A 24,200-nucleotide genomic window follows, 5' to 3' on the forward strand; every position below is an offset into this window, starting at 1 on the left:
TTTACCTGCAGGAGATGAACACAATTGGGGATAAGAAAACACTGTGTTGCCTGGGTTACTGTTTCACTAGCCACTACTTGTCTACCTCCCTAACCAACAGTAAATGTTATGTGAATGACCTTCACAAGTTGCAAAAATAAATGAGATAAAATATTAAGGAGCTGTTTCTAAAAGTAAAGCTTATAAATAGCAATTCTTAGATTGTATTGATACACAAATTACAATACGATGACAGAATATTTGAAAAGAAAGAGTATCTAGCCTAACTTTTACCTAAATAGCCATTTTTAGAATACGGATAACCATGGTGTAGTTAAAGAGCCATAAGGATAGCCAATGGTCAGAAAACAGGAAAAGTGTAGTACAATAGCATAAGTACAGTTGATAAGTTAGTCTCAACAAAGAGAAACTGGTTATATAAAAAAAATGAATAATAAAGTTATAAGAAAGGAAATATGAAACTTGACAAAAAACTTCTCTGTCATATTCTGAATCACTTTTCACAAAGTTAGATTTGACTAGCTCTCACTTTGAAAGATTTCATGAAGGGTTTTAACAATGAAACAATAAACATTTTTTAGACCTTGTATGTAACAAAGTTTGATAGTATTTTATTTCATAGATATTCTATCAATGAGCAATTATAGAAATCTGTAAAATATTTACGTACTTTACATAAACATGACCTTTTATGTTTATGCCTACATGAACATTTATATAGCAATATAAAATAAATGTTTAGGAAAATCTGATTTTAAATTATTTTTTATGCCTGCATGTGTACATACACTGACAAAACTATTACTCTCATTATCTGTATGTATATACATATATATCTAAACATGTAATAATGAATGCATAAAAAATTATGATAGAAGTTTTTGAAAGGTAAACCTTTCTTCTGCAAGAGAAAGCTGAGACTAAGTTATTTATTCCTGTAATGATAATAAGTAGAAGTGTAAAACTCTTTGTAATTGAAAGGATCAAACTGGATCAATGCAACTGATGGCAAATTTGCTGCCAAACATGAGATCTTGCATGAACTAAGAATCTATGCATTTTCTAATGGCATTTTCTTATTCATCTCTCTTACAAAAAATTGTATTACTTAAAGAGATTTATCATTTTAAGAGTAAATCATAAACATAATTGAAGTGGTTAATCTTGTGGACGTGAGTCTATTTACAATTTGTTTTATTTTATGACATTTTAAAATTACCTCAAATTGCATGTTTAAATAAAGAAAATGTTTAAGAAGATATTACATTGTAAAACCAAAATTAAAAGATTAACCACTCATATATGATGGTAAATAACTATGTACAAAATATTGAACACTTTAACTACATAATTTTTATGCAGTCACTAAATTTCTTACTGAGAAAATAACTTTTTAAAAATTAATTTAGTGAAAAACTATTCAGTAAGTGGCATAATTTCAACCTGTAACTAAACCTTTAATGTCTTGACCTTTCCAAGAAGTTATTTGTTAGAGTCATTTTATTAACAAAACTCAGAAAAACACACATGGAACATCCTTTAAATACCTGTAAAAAAGTGAAGGAAAACCTTAAAAGTAATATTTTTGCTCCTAATGAATTCTGCCTTAAAGAAAAAACTGTCATGTGTAGTGATATTGTAAGGATAATATATGCTTCTCCACACACTCTTGGTTATACTAATATGAAGCATGTTTTATATGCCAGTTTCCTTTTAAATGTAGTATCTCATACAATTGTCTAAATGTTCTGATCAAGCTGTTTTTATCAATTATACATAGTTCCATGTGATAAATTACTTCTGCATATAGCATATTAATTATAAACATATGTTTGCTTTTTTTATTTACTATCTTAGAATGGGGTAACTCATAGTTTTTATTTTTATAATCCCATTGATAGGGTTTTGTAACATTATCTCTAAACATTTGAATTCAGTTTTTGCTATTTCAAAATGTAGTATACTCATAATTTTTATATTTTATGTCAGTTTCAAATCTATATGCCTAAATGACATGAGGTGTTTGTTTTCATTGTATAACATCTATAACCAGAGCCTATTTTTGGTTTTTATATCAGTCTGTAGCTGTGCATAAATTATAATGCTTTATTAAATTTTATATATAAATAAGTATGTTGTTGGTTATCTTCATATAGACTTTTGTAGCTGTGATCTTGTAACAGTATTTATCTGGTACAATCTCCACCAATTATCTTTTCATCATTGTCTTTTTTTATTTTTTTCCAGGATAGTAACATATATGAACCCCATCTGACAGCAATAACGGTCACTCACATGCTAGGCCATAACTTAGGACTACCTCACGATACTTCAGGTACATAACTTTCTTATGTAAAATATTTACAACAGGAAAATAATAAAATGTTGTGGAAATTGGTTTTATTTTCTAGTAGGCAGGTAATTAAAAGTGAATGAATTTTGCTCACATGTTAATGAATGAAAATACTTTCATAATGTTTCACTTAGTGGGCTTGAAATACACTGCAGTAGATAACTAACACTATTTCGAACTTGTACTAAGGAAGAAATGTCTGCATAGAATTGGATCTTGCATTTCCCTAATTTCAGTCAGTAGAGCTCATATAACTGTAGCAAATTACTAATACAATTTTGAGTTTCCAGTATTAGGCTTGTAGCTATGGGCGATTGGTATCATTAAGGAGGCTGGTGTTAAAGTTGTATCTTAACATATATTTATTGGCTCTGTGTACCGTATAACTTTTCTCCTACCCTATATCTTGATGTTCTGTAACTTTCTTATAAACCTTTACATCTTAATGTGGCCCGGCATGGCCATGTGGGTTAAGGCGTGCAACTCGTAATCTGAGGATCGCGGGTTCGCATCCCCATTGCACCAAACATGCTCACCTTTTCAGCCGTGGGGGCATTATAAAGTGACGGTCAATCCCACTATTTGTTGGTAAAAGAGTAGCCCAAGAGTTGGCAGTGGGTGGTGATGACTAGCTGCCTTCCCTCTAGTTTTACACTGCTAAATTAGGGACGGCTAGTGGAAATAGCCCTCGTAGCTTTGCACGAAATTCAAAAACAAACAAACATCTTATTTTTCAATTACAGTATTTTTTTTCATGTATTTATTTAACTTGTATTCATTGTAGTTGTTTTTTGCTTCCTTGTTTCCTGTAATCTTCCTGCTACTTGTATTTAATGTTCTTTAGTACTTGCTTGTCCCATTTAACTTAATTCTTCAGTGCAAAATGTTGCCACAATTTCCATATATTAAACACATAGATATGCATTTTGTATTTAAAGAGTGGTATTTTAGTAATAAACCATATATTTCAAATATTGTCAGGTCTACGAACCAGCCCCAAAACTCAGGAGTCTGGTGTGCCTAACCTAACTTTTTATTTTTTGTACTGGAAAATTGATGCTACTGTCTTGATTATCTGCTCATGTATTATCCATGATCCACAGTTTTTTTCTTTATCCTAATTCTTCTCAAAATAGTTGTGCTATTACAATTCTTGACAATACAGATTTTGGAAAAACTGTTACTCAAAAATTAATTTTGATAGCAAAAGTTCAGGTATGTCATGGTGTAAGGTGGTTTTCACATGCAAGATCTAGCATGTGTTCAAATCCTAGGTTGGCTGGTTTAAGCCTAATCTTGTCTCTTAATTTTAGCTGTTATGACAGGAGTACAAAATATTTGTAGCATGATTAGTGTTATTTGATTAATGATTGAAAGAATAGTATACAAAAATAGAAAATACAGTGGTACCTCGGTTCTCGAACTTAATCCTTTCCAGAAGGCTGTTCGAAAACTGAATCAATTTTTCCCATAAGAAATACTGTAAATTAAATTAATCCGTTACAGACCTCTTAAAATGCTTCATAATAATACTTACATGCATAAAGTCAACCACAAAAACTATAAACACAATAAAAAAACAATAAATGAAAATTTAACTGCACTTTACCTGTGCTGAGGAGAGCTGATGGCATAAGTGAAAGGTGGTGAGGAACATGGAGAGTAGGAGGGTTATTATTGTTTGTAAGGGGTTCTTTCTCTTTTCTGTCTCTTTGCATTGCTACAACTTGCTTGAGACTCACTGGACCTATTTCTCACTAAAAACTTGTCTAATGAGGTTTGTTTCTGCCTACATTTTAAAATGTTTCTGAAGTAAGACATGGCATTGTCATTGAAAAGGTTTATGCTGCAGTTTGCTACAGCTTTGTCAGGGTGAAAATTTTCCACAAAACTTTGTAACTCTCCCCATTTTCCACACATTTCCTTGATTAGTGAACTAGGAACATCCTCCCTTTCCTCCTCCTCATCTGAAGACACTTCCTCAGTTGCCTTCTATTGCTGCTGCTTCTGAAGGTTTTGGAGTTCTTCCATGGTGAGCTCAGTGTTGTGTCTTCCACCAACTCCTCCACATCATCACTACTCACATTCAAGTTCATACACTTGCCTAGTCAAACAATATCCTCGACAACAGGCTCAGCCTCAAAGCCTTCAAAGTCTTTATCTGCTTCTGAGTCGGGCCACAATTTCTTCCAGGCTGAGTTCATGGTCCTCAAAGACACTTCCCTCCAGGCTTTGTCTATGATCCTCAAGCAATGGAGAACATTAAAGTGATTTTTCCAGAACTCTCTGAGGGTTAACTCTATGTCAGAGGTCACTTCAAAGCACCTTTGAAACAGTTCTTTGGTGTAGAGTTTCTTAAAGTTCGATATGACCTACTGGTCCCTCGTTGTTGAATGAGAGGAGTTGTGTTAGGGGGCAAGAGCTTCACCGTAATGAAACTGTACTCCTCCACCAACCTGTCCTCCAAGCCTGGTGCATTGTCCATTACAAGAAGGGCCTTGAGTGGCAACTGTTATTCCATTAGGTAATTCTTTACACTTGGGGCAAACACTTCATGGACCCACTCCATAAAAAAATTGCCTGGTTACCCATGCTTTACTATTAGCCCTCCACATTACATTTAGTTTACTTTTCAGGACATTATTTTTCTTAAAACCCCTTGGGTTCTCAGAATGGTACACAAGCAAAGGCTTAAGTTTTAAGTCCCCGCTTGCATTACTACATAACAATAGAGTTAGCCTGTTCTTCATTGGCTTGTGTCCAAGCAGTGACTTCTCCTTGCTGATGTAGGTCCTCTTTGGCATTTTCTTCCAAAAGAGGCCTGTCACAGTTGAACACTTGTTGGGGAATAAAACCCTCAGCTTCTACATAGTCCTTAAATTCCCTAACAAATTTATCAGTAGCGTCTTTGTTAGAACTGGCACCCTCCCCATGTCTCACCACACTATGTATGCCACTTCTCTTCCTAAATATTTCAAACCACCCCTACTAGCCTTAAAGGCATCACTTGTATCAGCACTCATTCCAGGAGTGTTATTCAGGAGGTCAGCATGCAACTGCTTTGCTTTCTCACAAATGATGGTCTCAGAAATGCTATCACCAGCTAGATGTTTTTCATTTACCCAAATCAACAACAGTTTTTCTACCTCTTCCATTGTTTATGATCTTTGTTTCGTAAGCACTGTCACTCCTTTTGAAACATCAGCTCCTTTGATGACCTCTTTATTTTTCAGTATGATGCAGACCGTAGACTTCGTCATACCAAACTGTGTAGCAAGGTCAGACACGTGAACACCACTCTCAGACTTCGTTGTGAGATCTTTTTCACCTCTATTGTGGCTCTAACAACTTTTCTTTTTGGTTTGCTGCTTTCATTATCCTTCTTTGACCCCATGGTGACTTATTTAATCAAAATATTTAGAAAAAAAAGAAAAATGAGAACGTTCACAGTAGATTTTAGCAGGGGTGTGGACTGAGCAACAGGTGCAGGTAAAATGTTTTGGGCAAGCTTGGCGTGGGCTGAAAATGGTCGAATGTCGTGCGGGTCATCAATCAGGTTATTTTGGGGGTTTGGGCCAGGACAGCTGGGTTTGGGAACTGAGTTTATGTTCGACAACTAAGGCATTTTTTTCCCAAACAATATGTTCGAAAACCGAATTGTTCGAGAAGGGAGTCGTTCGAGAACTGGTGTACCACTGTACATATTTCATTCAACTTCAGTTGTCATCACCTGTTATATGTTGAACAATGGGCATACTTTAATCACAAATGCATGTTCAGCTTATACTGTGGTGTTGCCCAGTTAAACATTGTTCTCTTTCCTACAGGTAGTTGATATATTTGATTTGTCTGAACAAGAGGCATTACATAATACTTCCCGAACATACATTTGCACTTATTTTTCACAGGCATTGATTGTGTGCTAATGCACTTTCTTGTCTGTAGCAGAAAAGGTGCCAAAAAATCAGAAGCTACTTTTGTTTATATTAGCTATTAAATTCCTCTAAACAAGAACATGTAATCAGAAGAGTATTATAGGAATTGGACCCATGTGACTCATGACAACTTGATCAAGTAGACGACACCTAGCTTTTATGAATGTGAAGACTTTTATAATTGTTTTGGATAATGTGATTAAATGACAGCAAAAAGATTACAGGTTAAAATAAGGAAGTTAAATATACTAAAAATTTTATTTAGATTAAACAATGGGCTAACTAGTTAGATACCAACATGGATAATCAAGACACCAGTGTACAATAATCACATGATATCAATAGCCTTTGGTCTTGTTTGAGTCCAAACATATGCACTGACTGGTTGAATTGAGAGAAAGAACAAAAACAAAATGGTATGCAATTAGTACTGTGTTCTGTAACTGTTGCTCTTCATTCATGAAAAAAATGCTAAATCTGCCATTAAAACCCTAGAACCAAAGTTTGAGCTGGGACTCAAAGAATGCAAGAATAGTTTCAGACTTTCAAAAAATCCAAAACTGTTCTAGATTTGAGTTCATTTTAGCACAACCTTGTGTGATTAACTGGGAGAAAGTAATAGGAACCACATCAAATCTGTAATTGCCATGGCAACCTGGCTCCTGGGATTTTTCAAGGTCTGTAATGGTGTGTTGTTAATACAAAACATGGATAAAAAAACAACACACCATTACAGACCTTGAAAAATCCCAGGAGCTAGGTTGCCATGGCAATTACAGATTTGATCTGGTTCCTATTACTATCTAATTTGTAACTGTTAAATAACAGATTAATGCAAGATTAATGTTATTTTTCTTCTCATAATTAATGATTAAATGTGTATCTTTCATGTATAGAGGACTGTAAATGCCAGGATTGGTGGGGTTGCATAATGAGTTCAAGTGTATTGTAAGTTGGATTTTTTTTTTTTAATTTGTGTACTGAAGTTAGGAGCAGTTTACTTCTTGGTGGATTTCCTGTTTAATTTATAAGTTTTTTTAAAAAATTTGATAGAAAGCTTTTAACTCATTCCTTATAAAAAGTGGTTGCAACCTTTTCACCCCATTGTTTCTATAATTGACACTAAATACAGCACTATCATTGCATCAAGTCATTTTTATTTCAGTTTTGGCATCCCAACCTTGCACCTAATTTTGTGTGATTGATAAATGATTAACCTTTTCACAACACACTCAATATAATATGCACGAGTTTGTTTACACATTTGCACGTGTTAATTATTTATACTATAACTTCTAATGCTGTTTGTGTATCTTCATAAAATTTGGAAGAATTTTAGTAGTGATTCCAAGTCTTTTGTACACAAAAAAATTGGATGTTGTTTTTAATGAAGTATTTTTACCAAAAATTTATTGGTGAAAATATTGAGTCTGTTTTGTAGCTAATCTGAGCATAAAGTGATTTTCGTGTTATGATTAAGAAAACATTCCTGGTTGCAAACATTTCATACTATATTTATATACTGTCTAAAACCTCCTAAATACATTTCAAACATTTGGTTTCAGTAGAATGTATTTTCTTTACCCTAACTATACGAGTCTGTCAATATGACTGACCTCATAACCACCATAAAAAGTTATAAATATAAATTATGCTTTTCTCATTCTAGAATGACTACAGATTATAACACAAAAACACAAATGATTAGTATAAATAGCTTAAATCTCATAACATTATACATTTATATATATTTATTATTTTTATTATATTGACTTTCAGTCACATCTGGCTATCAAAGTACAGAAGTTACAATAACATGTAACACATGCACTCACATAACCATATCAAATAATATAAAACTGACTTTGTCTTTACACAGTGACCTGCCTTGGTTGTGTTGCAATGAACAAGATTTAGTAAAATATGGTTGCATTTCAATTATTATACTTTAAATATGCATATAGATTGTTACTATTACAAATAAATATAGCAAACAGTTATATCTTCTAGTTTTGATGACCTTTGTACTCATTTGCTGCTTGCTGTAGGTTGCTAAGCCTTTTATGATTTTGCATATGGATGATGTAAAACAAAATTTTTTTAGGTTTTATACATACATTTGAAATAACCAAAAAATCATAAATAACTTTGTCATTAACACAGAATTTAACTATACTTTATCCAACTTACTAACTAAGCTGTATTTTGGACTAAAAAGTATAAAATTTTGGAATGGACTAAAGACTAAACTTGAAATCTTGTATTGAAAGAACAAGTGTTGACATTATAATATCCCAGAATGGCTGAGGAAGCCACTAGAGATGTTCTGAGCTTTTGATTGGTTATTAAAATGTCAGATAAAATTACATGTACATGAGGAAGTGTTTCCAAAAAATAGAAAGAGGTGAGCAGGACCACTTTGTGTTTCAGAACATTAGTGATATTTCAGCAAACAGAAAAGATAGGTTCTTATTTTATATTCTAGCTTGTCAGTGTCTATAATTTGAGTTCCTAATTTATACAAAACTATAAGCTTTGTATTTGGTAATTGCAAACATATAATTTGAACCAGTGCTGCATTTAATGTACCACATGCCACAAAAGTTGATATTTAGGTGTGTTTTTTTTATAATTACTTATAAATTAAAGAATTAATTATTATATAATACTAACATTTGAATTATAATCTATAATTTGGTACCTAACTTATTTACATAAGTTTTTAAAACAGTAGTTAAATAACATTCTGAATGCAAGTCATCAAATTCAATGACATGACCTTAGACTCATGACTCATTGTGATAAGGTTAATATGTGTCTTTTTAAGCTAATGAATGTTTTAGTTTTTAACTTCTAAATTGTTATACACATAGTTGAGGAATTTACATTTGTAAAGTTGCATAGTATGTATTAATACAGTCTTCCCCCTATAAACGGGGTTTTCTTTGAGAGTAGACTGTCTAGGTAAACATTACACAAGTACAATCTGAGATGAACTTTTTCTGTATACCATTCTATAAAGAAAAAATTTATAACATAGTCAACTCTGTTTACCTTTTTTTTAGTTTGCTGAAATTATTGAATACTTTAAGCTTGCTAATAAGCTGCTTGAAGAAAAACTATAATGGGAGGTTTAATAATACAGATATGAAAAATTACATTTTCTTTCAAATTAATCATTGATTTGTAGTTTTATGGTGATTGATTTTAATTTTCTGGTATTGTCTGCCTATGTTTTTTATTTGCATGACTGCAATACAGATTAGTCCTAACATTTAAATTGTCGTAGAATTTCTTACTGCTAAACAAGTATGGTAGGCTTAACTCAAGTAAAGTTTGTTATCTTCTGCTCAATCTTGCCGATATATTATTATATCATCGAACATGAATGTTTCTTTATAATTTTAAGTATAGTGTTTTGTGACATATGTTGTTGATGTTATTCATTAATTATCATATTATGCTGTGTTTTATGTCTGTTATTTCCAGTAATACATTTTATGGGTGTTTTTGTCCAGAGGAAAAAATCAGATCCAGCCATATCACTTTTCCACCTGTAGTAAAGAGAAATATGTGTATAGTTTGAAGTCTGGGCATGCTATCTGTCTTTTTAATAAACCTAATCAGGTTCGTTTCTACATTAACATCAAGGTATTTTTAAAAAGTGCTTTTAGATGTTTTTGCTTAGTTGACTAGGAGTAGGTATAATGAAATTCTGAATTAATCTTCTCATTACAGGTTAAATTAAAAAGATAAATGTTAAATTAATGATAATAAATTAGATACTTGAAGTGTTTGATGTGTTAATTATTTATGCCTGAAAATCAGGAAGGTTTTAAACTAAATATTGTTTTTGTCTTAAATAAATGTGTTCCATAGGGCAGACTAGTGACAAACCAAGAGACAAACATTATGTAATCCTAGTAAAATCAAGTCAGTGTTAATTTTTATTAATAAACTTAATTTTTATAGTGTTTTTTTATACAAGTAAAAAGCTTCACATTTTAACAACAAATAATCAGGTACTTCAGTGCTTGAGTATTTGAATTTCTGAAGTTTTATTCATTGCACAGTACAAACACCCAAGTTTCCTCTAAACTTTGCTTATATTCATAGAGCAGTAGAACCTGTCTGTACATATTTCAAAAGAAATACTTGTACTTGAATTCATTGTCATATATTTATTTTAAAATTTAATTCATTTTAACTGTGTTGCTGTTTATCCTGATGAAGATCATGTGTCGAAAGCATTGCCTTAAAACTTATTTCTGTCTTAAACATGCTTAATATAATAAACCTATGAGCACTGTCTTTGTTTATCTTTCTCATCGTATAGTGATTTCATTAAATGTGAATTTATTATGTTATTAAAACAAATGATACAATCTTCATATAATATTCAAACACAAAGTTTCAATTGGCGAGATGTTTCCCGAGATATTAAACTTGGCTTATGTGTATCAGTAATTACATGTAAAAAACTACTGTTTTCAGTATCGTAATACTCTGTGGAATAACAAAACTTTTTTTCTTTCTTTCGTCAGTATTGTAGTGAGCAAGAACATCTTTGGTTAACTTAGTTTTTACACAACAGTGTAATGTAGAGAATTAATTTGTCTGGTTATATTGGTATAAAATTATCACTAAACTTGATTTCAGTCAGACTGTAAAACAAATTGTTTCTGTTTTTCTAGTTACATGATTTTACTGATTGTGGAAACGGTAAAATAGAAGGCGAGGAAGAATGTGATTGTGGTAATTTTGAGGTACTGTAGATTTTTGTACAAGTTTTTCAACTGAATTGTTAATATTAACTGAACTTTATATACCTCTGGTAGTCAGTTTCCAATAGTGTCAAAGAACTTTATGACATAAAGTGTTCTGAAACAATTTTTACTGGGTCTTGGTAAGTTTCTGCTGAATGAAGCAATAGTTTGTCATCATCGTCCAATTAATTCTTATTTTATTATTTAAATAAACATTGCTGTTTGTGATAGAATTACACATATTGGGTTTTACAGATAATTACATTCAATTTTTGTTCTACTCATTCAAGACTAGATGCAAAAATGATCCTACAGTCATATTTCTGGATTAAAATTAGTTTTATATTTGTTATTACTATATTCAGACTGAGTGAGGAAGTACTCAACATTTATCTATTTTCAACTGATATTTAATGTTCTTTACTAATACTACACTCAGTCAAAATGTAACAAGTTTCTACTGGTGATTTCATTCTGTATGTTTCAATTGGAAATCCCTCTACACACTGCTTGGAGAGAACAGTCAATATTATTTGCGATTAAGTTCAACTTAATCCAAATCTAGGTAAAGAACAATTGTATATATTTTAATAAGTACATGTGTTTAATAATTTTGTCCTTACATGAAGTGTTTATATGCATGTTAGAGTCAATAATCATTTTTATATTTGCTAGATTCTTACCTTAATTTTTAAATTCTGCATCCAGTCCAAGTGCAAAAAAGATATTAATCAAGGGTCTTGAATCCACAGTTGAATAATTTTAAGTGTAAAAATTTTATAATTTATTTCTATTATACTGTCATAAGTATCTAAATGAGCTTGGCTCTGTCCCAGAAATAGACCAATTCCTTATCATCTGTTGCAAAATTTATTTAAAGTATTTCTGTATTAAAAACTAAAATTCACTTAATGAATAAAAGATGTTAGCTTAAAAGGTATAATAATTTTTGTATTCACTGAATAAACATTCATTATGTTTGTGCAGTACTACTCCATCGGCAAAACAAAAACAAAGTTAGAGGTTTAATCTGTGTATTTATGTAACTTATAACTTCCTGATCAAATCAGAAAAGGAAAAAAAAAATTTGTGTTAATCAACTTATTTCATGTTTTTCAATCATTCTTTTGATTATTCTTCAATGAACCTGGGATTAAGTACATTGGTTATGTAGAGAAAGTTACAGAAAAAATATACATTGTTGAAAACAAATTTTCAGTGTTCATTTAGGAAGTTCTATAGATTATTCAACTAAAATATGAAAAATATTTAAAATGAAAAGAAGTATAAGTTATCCTTATATTATTTGTATTTAATGGTTTAACTTGTATACAACATACTTTTTATATCCACTAAAAGATTACCAATTTAATAAACTGTGAATTACAGTAATCATTTATCCTCCAATATGGACTCAGTTTACTGTGTGAGCAACATTGTTAAGGATGGGTGTGACACATGCACTTTTAGGTTTACGTTGTGAGTATAGATCATAAAACCAGTCTGAAACAAACAGAATTTGGGTAAATAATTAAATTTGCAAACTATCAACAACATCAATAGTTGAGGGTACTTTCAGCATTTGTTATCAGTTCTACTGTTGCTTTTGGGATGTTCGTACTTGTAATCTATCAATACTTCAATATGTTGTTACCTTTGTTGTGGTTTTGCTTTCCTTTTAATCGTATATGTGGTAAAATAGTTGTATTTCAGTGATAGTACATCTGTAACTGATACATATAAGATTAAAAAATGGCACAACTCTCTCGAACAGTATCTGTGTTTTACATAAGCATTGTAGAATAAACTGATATTTTCATTCATTTTTGTTTCTGAATGTAACCCATCCCCCTTCCAAAACACACACACACACACACTATACCTGTTGAAGAATTCATAACATAATTTTTTTCTGTAGGACTGTAAGAAAAACGACCCATGCTGTGACCCAATTACCTGTAAACTAAAAATGGAGGCAGAATGTGCTATGGGTGATTGTTGTGACAGATGTAAGGTAGGATTTAATATTCAAAAAGTGATAAATGATTCATGAAAGCTTGTGTAAAATTATATTTCATCTTCATCATACATGTGTAATGTTCCATAAGAATTTTTACAAAGTATTGATTAAAATTGATGTACTGTACATGCAGTTACAAAGTTTAAGGTAAAGATAATATTTTGTAGATGCTACTATACAGTTTAGACCAAAGTTCTGTTAGTAATTTTAAAAATGAACACTGATTCTTGCCCTGTATAGAGGCCAGCATCATTATACATTTAATACGTTGGTGTGTGTATGATTGTTCCTACATTTACAGTTTATTGTAGGTGAGTGTAAAAATATGTTTTGTTTTTACTTTTAATAATTTCTTCAGTTTGTTTATATTCTTGTTATATATTTATTGTTATCTTGTTGTTAATAGCAGTCACATGTTAGGTGATACACTATTACACCTTGTTATTGTTTTTGAGTTATATCAATTGTTAAATATCTTCTTCAGTTTCTATAACTACTGCTTCTTTTTCTGTTTTAAACTTTTTTTGCAATTTATACAGTCTTTCTCCAATTTTCATAGCTGAATATTCAGTTTCTTGAATCCTCATTTTTCGTGTTTAACATAAGAGAGGTCTCCCAGCCACAAACCTCAACTGTAGACTCTATAAACAAAAACACAGTAGTTGAAAATTATGCCTGTATCAACATAAACTTAGGATATGAGTGAAGTTGTGTTTCTACTGGTTAACACTTTCATTTTTGATCAGTGCTGTTTTTGCATTACTGCTTCAGTCGGTAGAGATTAGTAATTGATGGAAATTAAACAAGTTAAAACTCATGGGTTACAAAAAAACGGAACTTCATTAATAATATTTTATTAATAATTACTTTCACTGTGTATACAAATAGGAAATGAGTATGCTGTTACTAGAACAGAGACACAACAATTGTAAATTTATTGAAGAGTGTGTGTTTTTTATAGCAAAGCCACATTAGGCTATCTGCTGAGTCCACCGAGGGAAATTGAACTTCTGATTTTAGTCATGTAAATCCGTTGACTTACTACTGATCCATCGAGGAACATTGAAGAAAATAACTGTTTTTTTGGTACATGTATATATGGTTTAGGTGCACACACACACACACACACACACACAAACAAAGGTGAAAAAAACTTTAACAGTTTTTTAAAAAACTGCATTTCATAGAATTTCTAAAAATCCACAAACACTATACAAAATCATGTAATGTTTCTCATAGCATAAACCAGCTCTTATATGAAAGGTATCTACAACACTTCCTGCAATTACATTAAGAATTTTAAACATGAGAACAGAAGAGATAGTATCTAACCCTTCTGTTCTGGAAAATGGTTGAGTAAGATAAACATCTTTCACAAGGAATAAAATTAACACATATTGGTAGTGCTACTTTACCAAACTAGGCTAGATAAATATTGCTTAGATTGTGAATCACAATCTTGCATAAAACTGAGACATCATTAGGAAGAATTTTCACTTACTTTTTAAGTGAACGTGAGTATTAGTCTCTTCAACCCTATCAAGTATACCAAACCTGTATGTTTTAGCCTTTTCAGTTGAATAACTTACAGGAGCAATTCTTAACAAATGGGCTGCAAGATGCAAAGTTGTGGGACAAGATAACTATGATTGCTTTAAATTAACCAGTCATCACTCTCTATTTGGACTTTTGTTACTGAGCAGGAATAACTGAGTCATGAGGTGCAGAAAATTGAGAATCTCTGACTTTAAAAGTACTCAGCTTACAAACTATATCTTAAGATCTCTCCAGAAAAAAAACAACACAGTCTAGCTATAAATTTTACTTTAGTTGTCAAAACAGTTCTCTCATATTTGTTAAAGTAACACTTTTGTAACTTGGAAAGATTCAGTTGTTGGTTGAATACTCTATCAACTCTAGCAGAAATGTAATCAGCTGATACAGAGGGGCAATTTTACTTTTAACATTCTGTTCTTGTTTAGTAGATTCAAATTGTTTTTAGATCAGAAATAATAGTTTTTGTTATAATAGTTTAACTATTGTTGTTTAATATAGCTTAGTATCTCTATTAATATAGTTAAGAATGTGGGAGAGAATAAACTCACATTTGTATTTTAAGCTTCATCCCTTTTCACAAACTTAAATTCTGTCTCTTCTCTTCCCCTCAATATATTAGAGTGAGAGAACAATAGTAAGAAAACATTTTTGAGCTTCTTTCACAGTAGCAACCATTTAGCTGAAGTAGACTTCTTTAACATAGCTGGGTCATTACAGCAAACATCTAGCAAGGTTCTTGCTGCATTTTTGCTAAAGATATATCTTCTTAAAAATTATTTTATCTTTGGCTCATTATTAGCTGCTTGAGAAAGGGCCAAAAGTAAAGACAGAATCCTCTTTTTCATGTGATCTTGTATATAGCAGAAGCTTTACCATCACTAAAAAAATAACAATTTCTTGATGACAAGAAACCCACTTGAAATAAAAATGTAACTCAGAATGGCTGGTATGGGTATTAACACTTTTATTGATAAGGAGAGAACAACGTTTTGACATTCCTAGGCCATCTTTAGGTTGAGAAAATGACCTAGGAATATCGTTGTTCTCTCCTTATGAATAAAAGTGTTAATACCCATACCAGCCATTCTGAGATAAAATAAATTTTTTAGCTCAGTATTTTAATTATTTTTAATTTCTTTAATGATTGGTTTGGCTGTTGGTTACCATCATTCCTTTGTGCTTTTCAATCAAAGTATAAAATATGTAATTACCAAAATTTTTTTTCTAATTTGTTATTTTTTGAAACTTAAATCTTGCACATTTACAGTTAAAATCTGAAAATGTGTATTTTGTAAATGGTATCAAAACTTAATTGTCTTTTCTTGTCTTGTTTCTAAATATTCTATCAAAACTTTGTATAATATTAGTATACAACATTTCATATAGAATAGTTGTCATATGTGAATTATAGGCTTATAAATAATGTATAATGAGGCATACTGGTAATTTCAATATCAAATTGACCCCTAGTGGCACAGTGTTATGTCTGCAGACTCACACCGTGAGAAACCAGGTTTCAGAACCTGTGGTGGGCAGAGCACAGAGAGCCCCTTGTGTGTAGCTTTGTGCTTAATTCCAAACAAACGAACAATATCAAGTCAAGTATTTCATTACTTTATAACATTTTTTAAGAATGTTATTACAGATATATTGTAACATTTATTTTTTTTTTACATTTCATTATAATCCAATGTTAAAAAATTGTGCATTTTTAATTAAAACAACTTTGTACGTCATTTTAAGACTTAGATATTTAAGTGTAATGCTATATTATTATTGTTTCCTTCTTGTGAGTTGCATCCATTTTATACTCTGTAACTGAATTCGACATTGAGTTGGGTAATAAATAAATCATGCAAAACACTTTTATCTGTAAACTATAATTGTAATTAATTTTTCCTTCCTATTATTTTACATATTGTATTACATATCATCAAATAATATTCTTGACAAATCCACTGCAGAATTTATCTAAATTATGGTAGCTTGTTTTAAGAGATCCAATATTTGTGATTTTTGAGGATATTAGTATGATGTTATAAATAGTAAACAATGGCTTGTTAATTTTGTTATTGTCCCCCAATGGCTGTGCTGCTAGCTAGGTAGATGTATTTTCTAACCAGTGATCATAAAGTTATTCTAAACAATGACATAAATGTGTGCTATTTTAATAAAGTAACAAATGATTTAGATTAGTGACTGAATTGCTTGTTTTCCAAATATTGGTATTCCATCTATTATATAAGAAGTCTAACAGAAGAATATTAACCTTAAAATAACTAAATTATTACTAAATGTTACATTGAAGTTCCCTTCACAGGATAGGTTAGTATTTACAAAAACCAGTAAAATTACTGGGGACTGAAGATATTTTGAAAGTAAACTGGTGTATCTTATGTAGCGTGCTGTATTATCATAATCACTGTTTTTAAATATTCTTTGATCACGTATAACTTATGGATATATTTTCACTGTGGCAGATTAATTGTGTTTCAAGTGGTAGGAAAGCATAAGAATAACTAGATATTTGTGCTTAAGTTTATCTTTATTGTTGTTACTTTACATTTTAATCTAAAAGTGTAAAGTTATTCAGTGGTGGTTTTTAAATGTAAATGTTCTATATTGCCTAGAATGTTATGTATTTTTAGCTTCGAGCTGCTGGTCAAGTGTGTAGACCTGTAGCCACAGAATGTGATATTCCTGAGGCTTGTGATGGTAAAAGTGGTCAGGTAAGTTAATTTTTTACCCATCATTGTTGAAAATTATATGGTGACTCCTTTTCCAACATTAGTTACAATGATCTTATGATAACTAATCATTTGTCTTATTATTTTATTTGAAACAAGTACTCAAAGTACTTATAGTTTCAGATTAAAACGGGGATTGTTGAATGTATGTTTTTTGTATAAAAATTGACTAAAATGTATTTCACCTGTCTTTAAACAATTAAACTTTACAATATCTGTAATTATCTGTATCTGTTATTTTATCAAATTAAGTTTACATTTGAAGTCTGAAAGTGAATATTTTGTAAGTGGTACCAAAAATTAGTTTTATTTTCTTGTTTTGTTTCTAAATATTATGTCAGAAGTTTATATATAATATTAGTAGACAACATTTCATTTAGAATAATGTAAATATTATTATTATAGTGAAGTACCACTATCCTCTGTTTTCTCAACTAGTCATGTTTGTTTACAGTGTCCACCTAACCTGTACAGAAAAAATGGTGATATCTGTGCAGAGGGAAATGGCTACTGTTTCCAAGGAAACTGTCCTACTACAGATAAACAGTGTAGTTACATATGGGGCTATGGTAAATAAGATGTTTCTTTTTAAATAAAGATAGAAAATAAGTCTTGTATGTTGATGTATATAAAGACTCATATTATGCTTGTTTATAGAAGGGTTCACCATATTAGAATTTAAAGAGTTGGACTTACAAAATCAAAGATACTGTTATTTTAAAACACAGAGATACACAACAGATTAGTGTTTATTGGAAACTGTAAGACTTACCAGCCTGAAAATGGAATCTTATTTAAAATTCAACAAAAGTTACAAAGCTTCAGATTTAGGTTTAATGGTTAAGTTATTATGGATTAAGTGTCTTATAAAACTTAGTTGAATGTATAATCTGGTAAAGAATACTGAAGTTAAATTGTGTAGACACTTTATGTTAGTCATTTTAATGCCAGTAAATTTTTGTAATAATTAGATTGTATATTATTTTGCCCTAAATAAATTCATTTATTCAGTACTGTTTTTTACTACTTGTTTGCACCATCATTCTTTATTTATTAATTATATGGAAAGTAGAGCCATATTTATTGATCTAATATATTTTGTTTTTTCCAGGTGGTGTTACTGCTCAGGATGAATGTTTTAAGTTCAACATGCAGGGTATAATTAGTGGACATTGTGGTTCTGATGGCAAAGGTGGATTCATTAGCTGTTCTCCAGAGTGAGAAATGTTAAAACATTTTCTAAGTGTAAAAATACCAGATTATGGTTGAAATGTATATTTTAAACTAATACTGCTATCCAACATTTAGAAATACAAAGCTTTGATCACATTCAAGTGTAATCCTTATATCATCCAGACTTTTTACCATTCAAATTTATTGCATTAGCATTAACCAAGTTATTAACAAAAAAAATCCTGAAAAAATTTCTTGTAATGTTTTTACAATTAGAATTAGTAACTAGATGAACTTTTCATTATTTTCAAAAATATTTCGTATATTTAACTAGAGAAAGTGATACAGAGGATAATATTTTGGATTTTCTCAGAAGAAAACAAAGTTTTCATTAAATTGCCTGGTGCTGCAGGTTTCTCTTACAAAAGCCGTAGTCTCTTCTGTATAAGTGATATGTTGTTTCTGCCAGAAACATGCGTTGTGGATCTCTCCAGTGCCAACGAGGGGCAGCTAGTCCTTTGATTTCAGGCATGAATGCAAACTACACTCGAACCATAGCTTCAATTGAAGGTGTTAAGTATGAATGCAAGTAAGTGAGGATTGAAATTGTATCTGTACATAGAAATTTGTTTGTTCACTAGGAATGTAAGTGTATCTGTACATAGAAATTTGTTTGTTCACTAGGAATGTAAGTGTATCTGTACATAGAAATTTGTTTGTTCACTAGGAATGTAAGTGTATCTGTACATAGAAATTTGTTTGTTCACTAGGAATGTAAGTGTATCTGTACATAGAAATTTGTTTGTTCACTAGGAATGTAAGTGTATCTGTACATAGAAATTTGTTTGCTCACTAGGAATGTAAGTGTATCTGTACATAGAAATTTGTTTGTTCACTAGGAATGTAAGTGTATCTGTACATAGAAATTTGTTTGTTCACTAGGAATGTAAGTGTATCTGTACATAGAAATTTGTTTGTTTACTAGGAATGTAAGTGTATCTGTACATAGAAATTTGTTTGTTCACTAGGAATGTAAGTGTATCTGTGCATAGAAATTTGTTTGTTCACTAGGCATGTAAGTGTATCTGTACATAGAAATTTGTTTGTTCACTAGGAATGTAAGTGTATCTGTACATAGAAATTTGTTTGTTCACTAGGAATGTAAGTGTATCTGTACATAGAAATTTGTTTGTTCACTAGGAATGTAAGTGTATCTGTACATAGAAATTTGTTTGTTCACTAGGAATGTAAGTGTATCTGTACATAGAAATTTGTTTGTTCACTAGGAATGTAAGTGTATCTGTACATAGAAATTTGTTTGTTCACTAGGAATGTAAGTGTATCTGTACATAGAAATTTGTTTGTTTACTAGGAATGTAAGTGTATCTGTACATAGAAATTTGTTTGTTCACTAGGAATGTAAGTGTATCTGTACATAGAAATTTGTTTGTTCACTAGGCATGTAAGTGTATCTGTACATAGAAATTTGTTTGTTCACTAGGAATGTAAGTGTATCTGTACATAGAAATTTGTTTGTTCACTAGGAATGTAAGTGTATCTGTACATAGAAATTTGTTTGTTCACTAGGAATGTAAGTGTATCTGTACATAGAAATTTGTTTGTTCACTAGGAATGTAAGTGTATCTGTACATAGAAATTTGTTTGTTCACTAGGAATGTAAGTGTATCTGTACATAGAAATTTGTTTGTTCACTAGGAATGTAAGTGTATCTGTACATAGAAATTTGTTTGTTCACTAGGAATGTAAGTGTATCTGTACATAGAAATTTGTTTGTTCACTAGGAATGTAAGTGTATCTGTACATAGAAATTTGTTTGTTCACTAGGAATGTAAGTGTATCTGTACATAGAAATTTGTTTGTTCACTAGGAATGTAAGTGTATCTGTACATAGAAATTTGTTTGTTCACTAGGAATGTAAGTGTATCTGTACATAGAAATTTGTTTGTTCACTAGGAATGTAAGTGTATCTGTACATAGAAATTTGTTTGTTCACTAGGAATGTAAGTGTATCTGTACATAGAAATTTGTTTGTTCACTAGGAATGTAAGTGTATCTGTACATAGAAATTTGTTTGTTCACTAGGAATGTAAGTGTATCTGTACATAGAAATTTGTTTGTTCACTAGGAAAGTGTATCTGTACATAGAAATTTGTTTGTTCACTAGGAATGTAAGTGTATCTGTACATAGAAATTTGTTTGTTCACTAGGAATGTAAGTGTATCTGTACATAGAAATTTGTTTGTTCACTAGGAATGTAAGTGTATCTGTACATAGAAATTTGTTTGTTCACTAGGAATGTAAGTGTATCTGTACATAGAAATTTGTTTGTTCACTAGGAATGTAAGTGTATCTGTACATAGAAATTTGTTTGTTCACTAGGAATGTAAGTGTATCTGTACATAGAAATTTGTTTGTTCACTAGGAATGTAAGTGTATCTGTACATAGAAATTTGTTTGTTCACTAGGAATGTAAGTGTATCTGTACATAGAAATTTGTTTGTTCACTAGGAATGTAAGTGTATCTGTACATAGAAATTTGTTTGTTCACTAGGAATGTAAGTGTATCTGTACATAGAAATTTGTTTGTTCACTAGGAATGTAAGTGTATCTGTACATAGAAATTTGTTTGTTCACTAGGAATGTAAGTGTATCTGTACATAGAAATTTGTTTGTTCACTAGGAATGTAAGTGTATCTGTACATAGAAATTTGTTTGTTCACTAGGAATGTAAGTGTATCTGTACATAGAAATTTGTTTGTTCACTAGGAATGTAAGTGTATCTGTACATAGAAATTTGTTTGTTCACTAGGAATGTAAGTGTATCTGTACATAGAAATTTGTTTGTTTACTAGGCATGTAAGTGTATCTGTACATAGAAATTTGTTTGTTCACTAGGAATGTAAGTGTATCTGTACATAGAAATTTGTTTGTTCACTAGGAATGTAAGTGTATCTGTACATAGAAATTTGTTTGTTCACTAGGAATGTAAGTGTATCTGTACATAGAAATTTGTTTGTTCACTAGGAATGTAAGTGTATCTGTACATAGAAATTTGTTTGTTCACTAGGAATGTAAGTGTATCTGTACATAGAAATTTGTTTGTTCACTAGGAATGTAAGTGTATCTGTACATAGAAATTTGTTTGTTCACTAGGCATGTAAGTGTATCTGTACATAGAAATTTGTTTGTTCACTAGGAATGTGAGTGTATCTGTACATAGAAATTTGTTTGTTCACTAGGAATGTAAGTGTATCTGTACATAGAAATTTGTTTGTTCACTAGGAATGTAAGTGTATCTGTACATAGAAATTTGTTTGTTCACTAGGAATGTAAGTGTATCTGTACATAGAAATTTGTTTGTTCACTAGGAATGTAAGTGTATCTGTACATAGAAATTTGTTTGTTCACTAGGAATGTAAGTGTATCTGTACATAGAAATTTGTTTGTTCACTAGGAATGTAAGTGTATCTGTACATAGAAATTTGTTTGTTCACTAGGAATGTAAGTGTATCTGTACATAGAAATTTGTTTGTTCACTAGGAATGTAAGTGTATCTGTACATAGAAATTTGTTTGTTCACTAGGAATGTAAGTGTATCTGTACATAGAAATTTGTTTGTTCACTAGGAATGTAAGTGTATCTGTACATAGAAATTTGTTTGTTCACTAGGAATGTAAGTGTATCTGTACATAGAAATTTGTTTGTTCACTAGGTAAGTGTATCTGTACATAGAAATTTGTTTGTTCACTAGGAATGTAAGTGTATCTGTACATAGAAATTTGTTTGTTCACTAGGAATGTAAGTGTATCTGTACATAGAAATTTGTTTGTTCACTAGGCATGTAAGTGTATCTGTACATAGAAATTTGTTTGTTCACTAGGAATGTAAGTGTATCTGTACATAGAAATTTGTTTGTTCACTAGGCATGTAAGTGTATCTGTACATAGAAATTTGTTTGTTCACTAGGCATGTAAGTGTATCTGTATATAGAAATTTGTTTGTTCACTAGGCATGTAAGTGTATCTGTACATAGAAATTTGTTTGTTCACTAGGCATGTAAGTGTATCTGTACATAGAAATTTGTTTGTTCACTAGGAATGTAAGTGTATCTGTACATAGAAATTTGTTTGTTCACTAGGAATGTAAGTGTATCTGTACATAGAAATTTGTTTGTTCACTAGGAATGTAAGTGTATCTGTACATAGAAATTTGTTTGTTCACTAGGCATGTAAGTGTATCTGTACATAGAAATTTGTTTGTTTACTAGGCATGTAAGTGTATCTGTACATAGAAATTTGTTTGTTCACTAGGAATGTAAGTGTATCTGTACATAGAAATTTGTTTGTTCACTAGGAATGTAAGTGTATCTGTACATAGAAATTTGTTTGTTCACTAGGAATGTAAGTGTATCTGTACATAGAAATTTGTTTGTTCACTAGGAATGTAAGTGTATCTGTACATAGAAATTTGTTTGTTCACTAGGAATGTAAGTGTATCTGTACATAGAAATTTGTTTGTTCACTAGGAATGTAAGTGTATCTGTACATAGAAATTTGTTTGTTTACTAGGAATGTATTTAAAGTGATTTATCAAACCAAACACTTAGAAACAGAAATATATTAATAACTAAATATGAATATATCAAAAAGTATGTATAGAACTCATTAAAAACACAGATATATAAAGAGTGAAAGCTGACTTTACAATCATTTCTATTTTGTTTCACTCTTTCTCATCTTTAATATAACTTATATTTCTGTTTCTAAGTGTTTGGTTTGATAAAATAGTTAATAATTATTATATTGTGACTGTTTATTAATTTCATAAACTTTAAATATAAAATGAATTAGATATGTATTTAGAATGAGTGTAATACATCATGAAGTGACAAATGCATAATTCTCTATTTTTATTTACATTGTTCTTTTTAGACAGTTTTAATAGTCTATTTTGATAAGGTAATATGATTGTTACAGGATCACAAGTGGAACAATTTCCAAAGATATTCCTGACATGGGTATGGTAGCAGATGGCAGCAAATGTGGTGAAAATCGGGTAAGGAAACAAATATTAATAATGTTGTTTTAGATCTGTTCTCAGATAATTTAGGCAATAGTGTCATGTAAATATGTGTTATCAAGATGAATGGTATGGGTGTTAGCACTTTAATTGAAATTAAGTACAGAACAATGTTTTGACCTTCTTAGGTCATCTTCAGGTTAACAAAATATACGTGTAAATATATTCACCTTGATGATTTTAATAAAAAACTGCTCCTTTTGGTAGCATTTTTTCCAGCTTCACAGTCACTGTCTTGATGTTAAGCTATTCTATTTGTTCGCATATGGAAATCTCCACAAGCATTCTTGAGCTAAACATTTTGGTCATTTTGGTTATTCTACAGCTAGATATCTTTGTCATCTTCATACTCATTTTGTGGCTAGACTAAACTCAGCGTTAGTAAGATTATGGAATCTGATACATGTTGTCGAGTTAATTGTCTCTTACCTGTAAGAGAGTGGCAGTTGATTCTGAATATGATATATGTATTGGAAAAGGAGAGAACCTGAAAAACATTTTACATAGATGACAGAATTGTGTAAAAGCACTTCACTAATTCAGAAAAGT

At 30.7% G+C, this 24,200-nt stretch overlaps 1 protein-coding gene across 2 annotated transcripts in view; it reads left to right on the forward strand.

The window, feature by feature from the left end:
• LOC143235268 (disintegrin and metalloproteinase domain-containing protein 11-like) overlaps positions 1 to 24,200 on the forward strand; it is an 82,534-nt gene that overhangs the window by 41,813 nt on the left and 16,521 nt on the right. For both annotated transcript variants that reach the window (XM_076473239.1, XM_076473240.1), the window contains 10 exons: positions 2,248 to 2,335; positions 7,185 to 7,236; positions 9,807 to 9,915; positions 10,983 to 11,054; positions 12,973 to 13,068; positions 17,280 to 17,360; positions 17,833 to 17,947; positions 18,490 to 18,595; positions 19,021 to 19,140; positions 23,549 to 23,627. In XM_076473239.1, the coding sequence (XP_076329354.1) occupies positions 2,248 to 2,335; positions 7,185 to 7,236; positions 9,807 to 9,915; positions 10,983 to 11,054; positions 12,973 to 13,068; positions 17,280 to 17,360; positions 17,833 to 17,947; positions 18,490 to 18,595; positions 19,021 to 19,140; positions 23,549 to 23,627 (918 nt within the window). The remainder of the gene's footprint in view (positions 1 to 2,247; positions 2,336 to 7,184; positions 7,237 to 9,806; positions 9,916 to 10,982; positions 11,055 to 12,972; positions 13,069 to 17,279; positions 17,361 to 17,832; positions 17,948 to 18,489; positions 18,596 to 19,020; positions 19,141 to 23,548; positions 23,628 to 24,200) is intronic.

This window comes from Tachypleus tridentatus, chromosome 12, assembly GCF_004210375.1.
Source record: "Tachypleus tridentatus isolate NWPU-2018 chromosome 12, ASM421037v1, whole genome shotgun sequence".
Taxonomy (NCBI): Eukaryota; Metazoa; Arthropoda; class Merostomata; order Xiphosura; family Limulidae; genus Tachypleus; species Tachypleus tridentatus.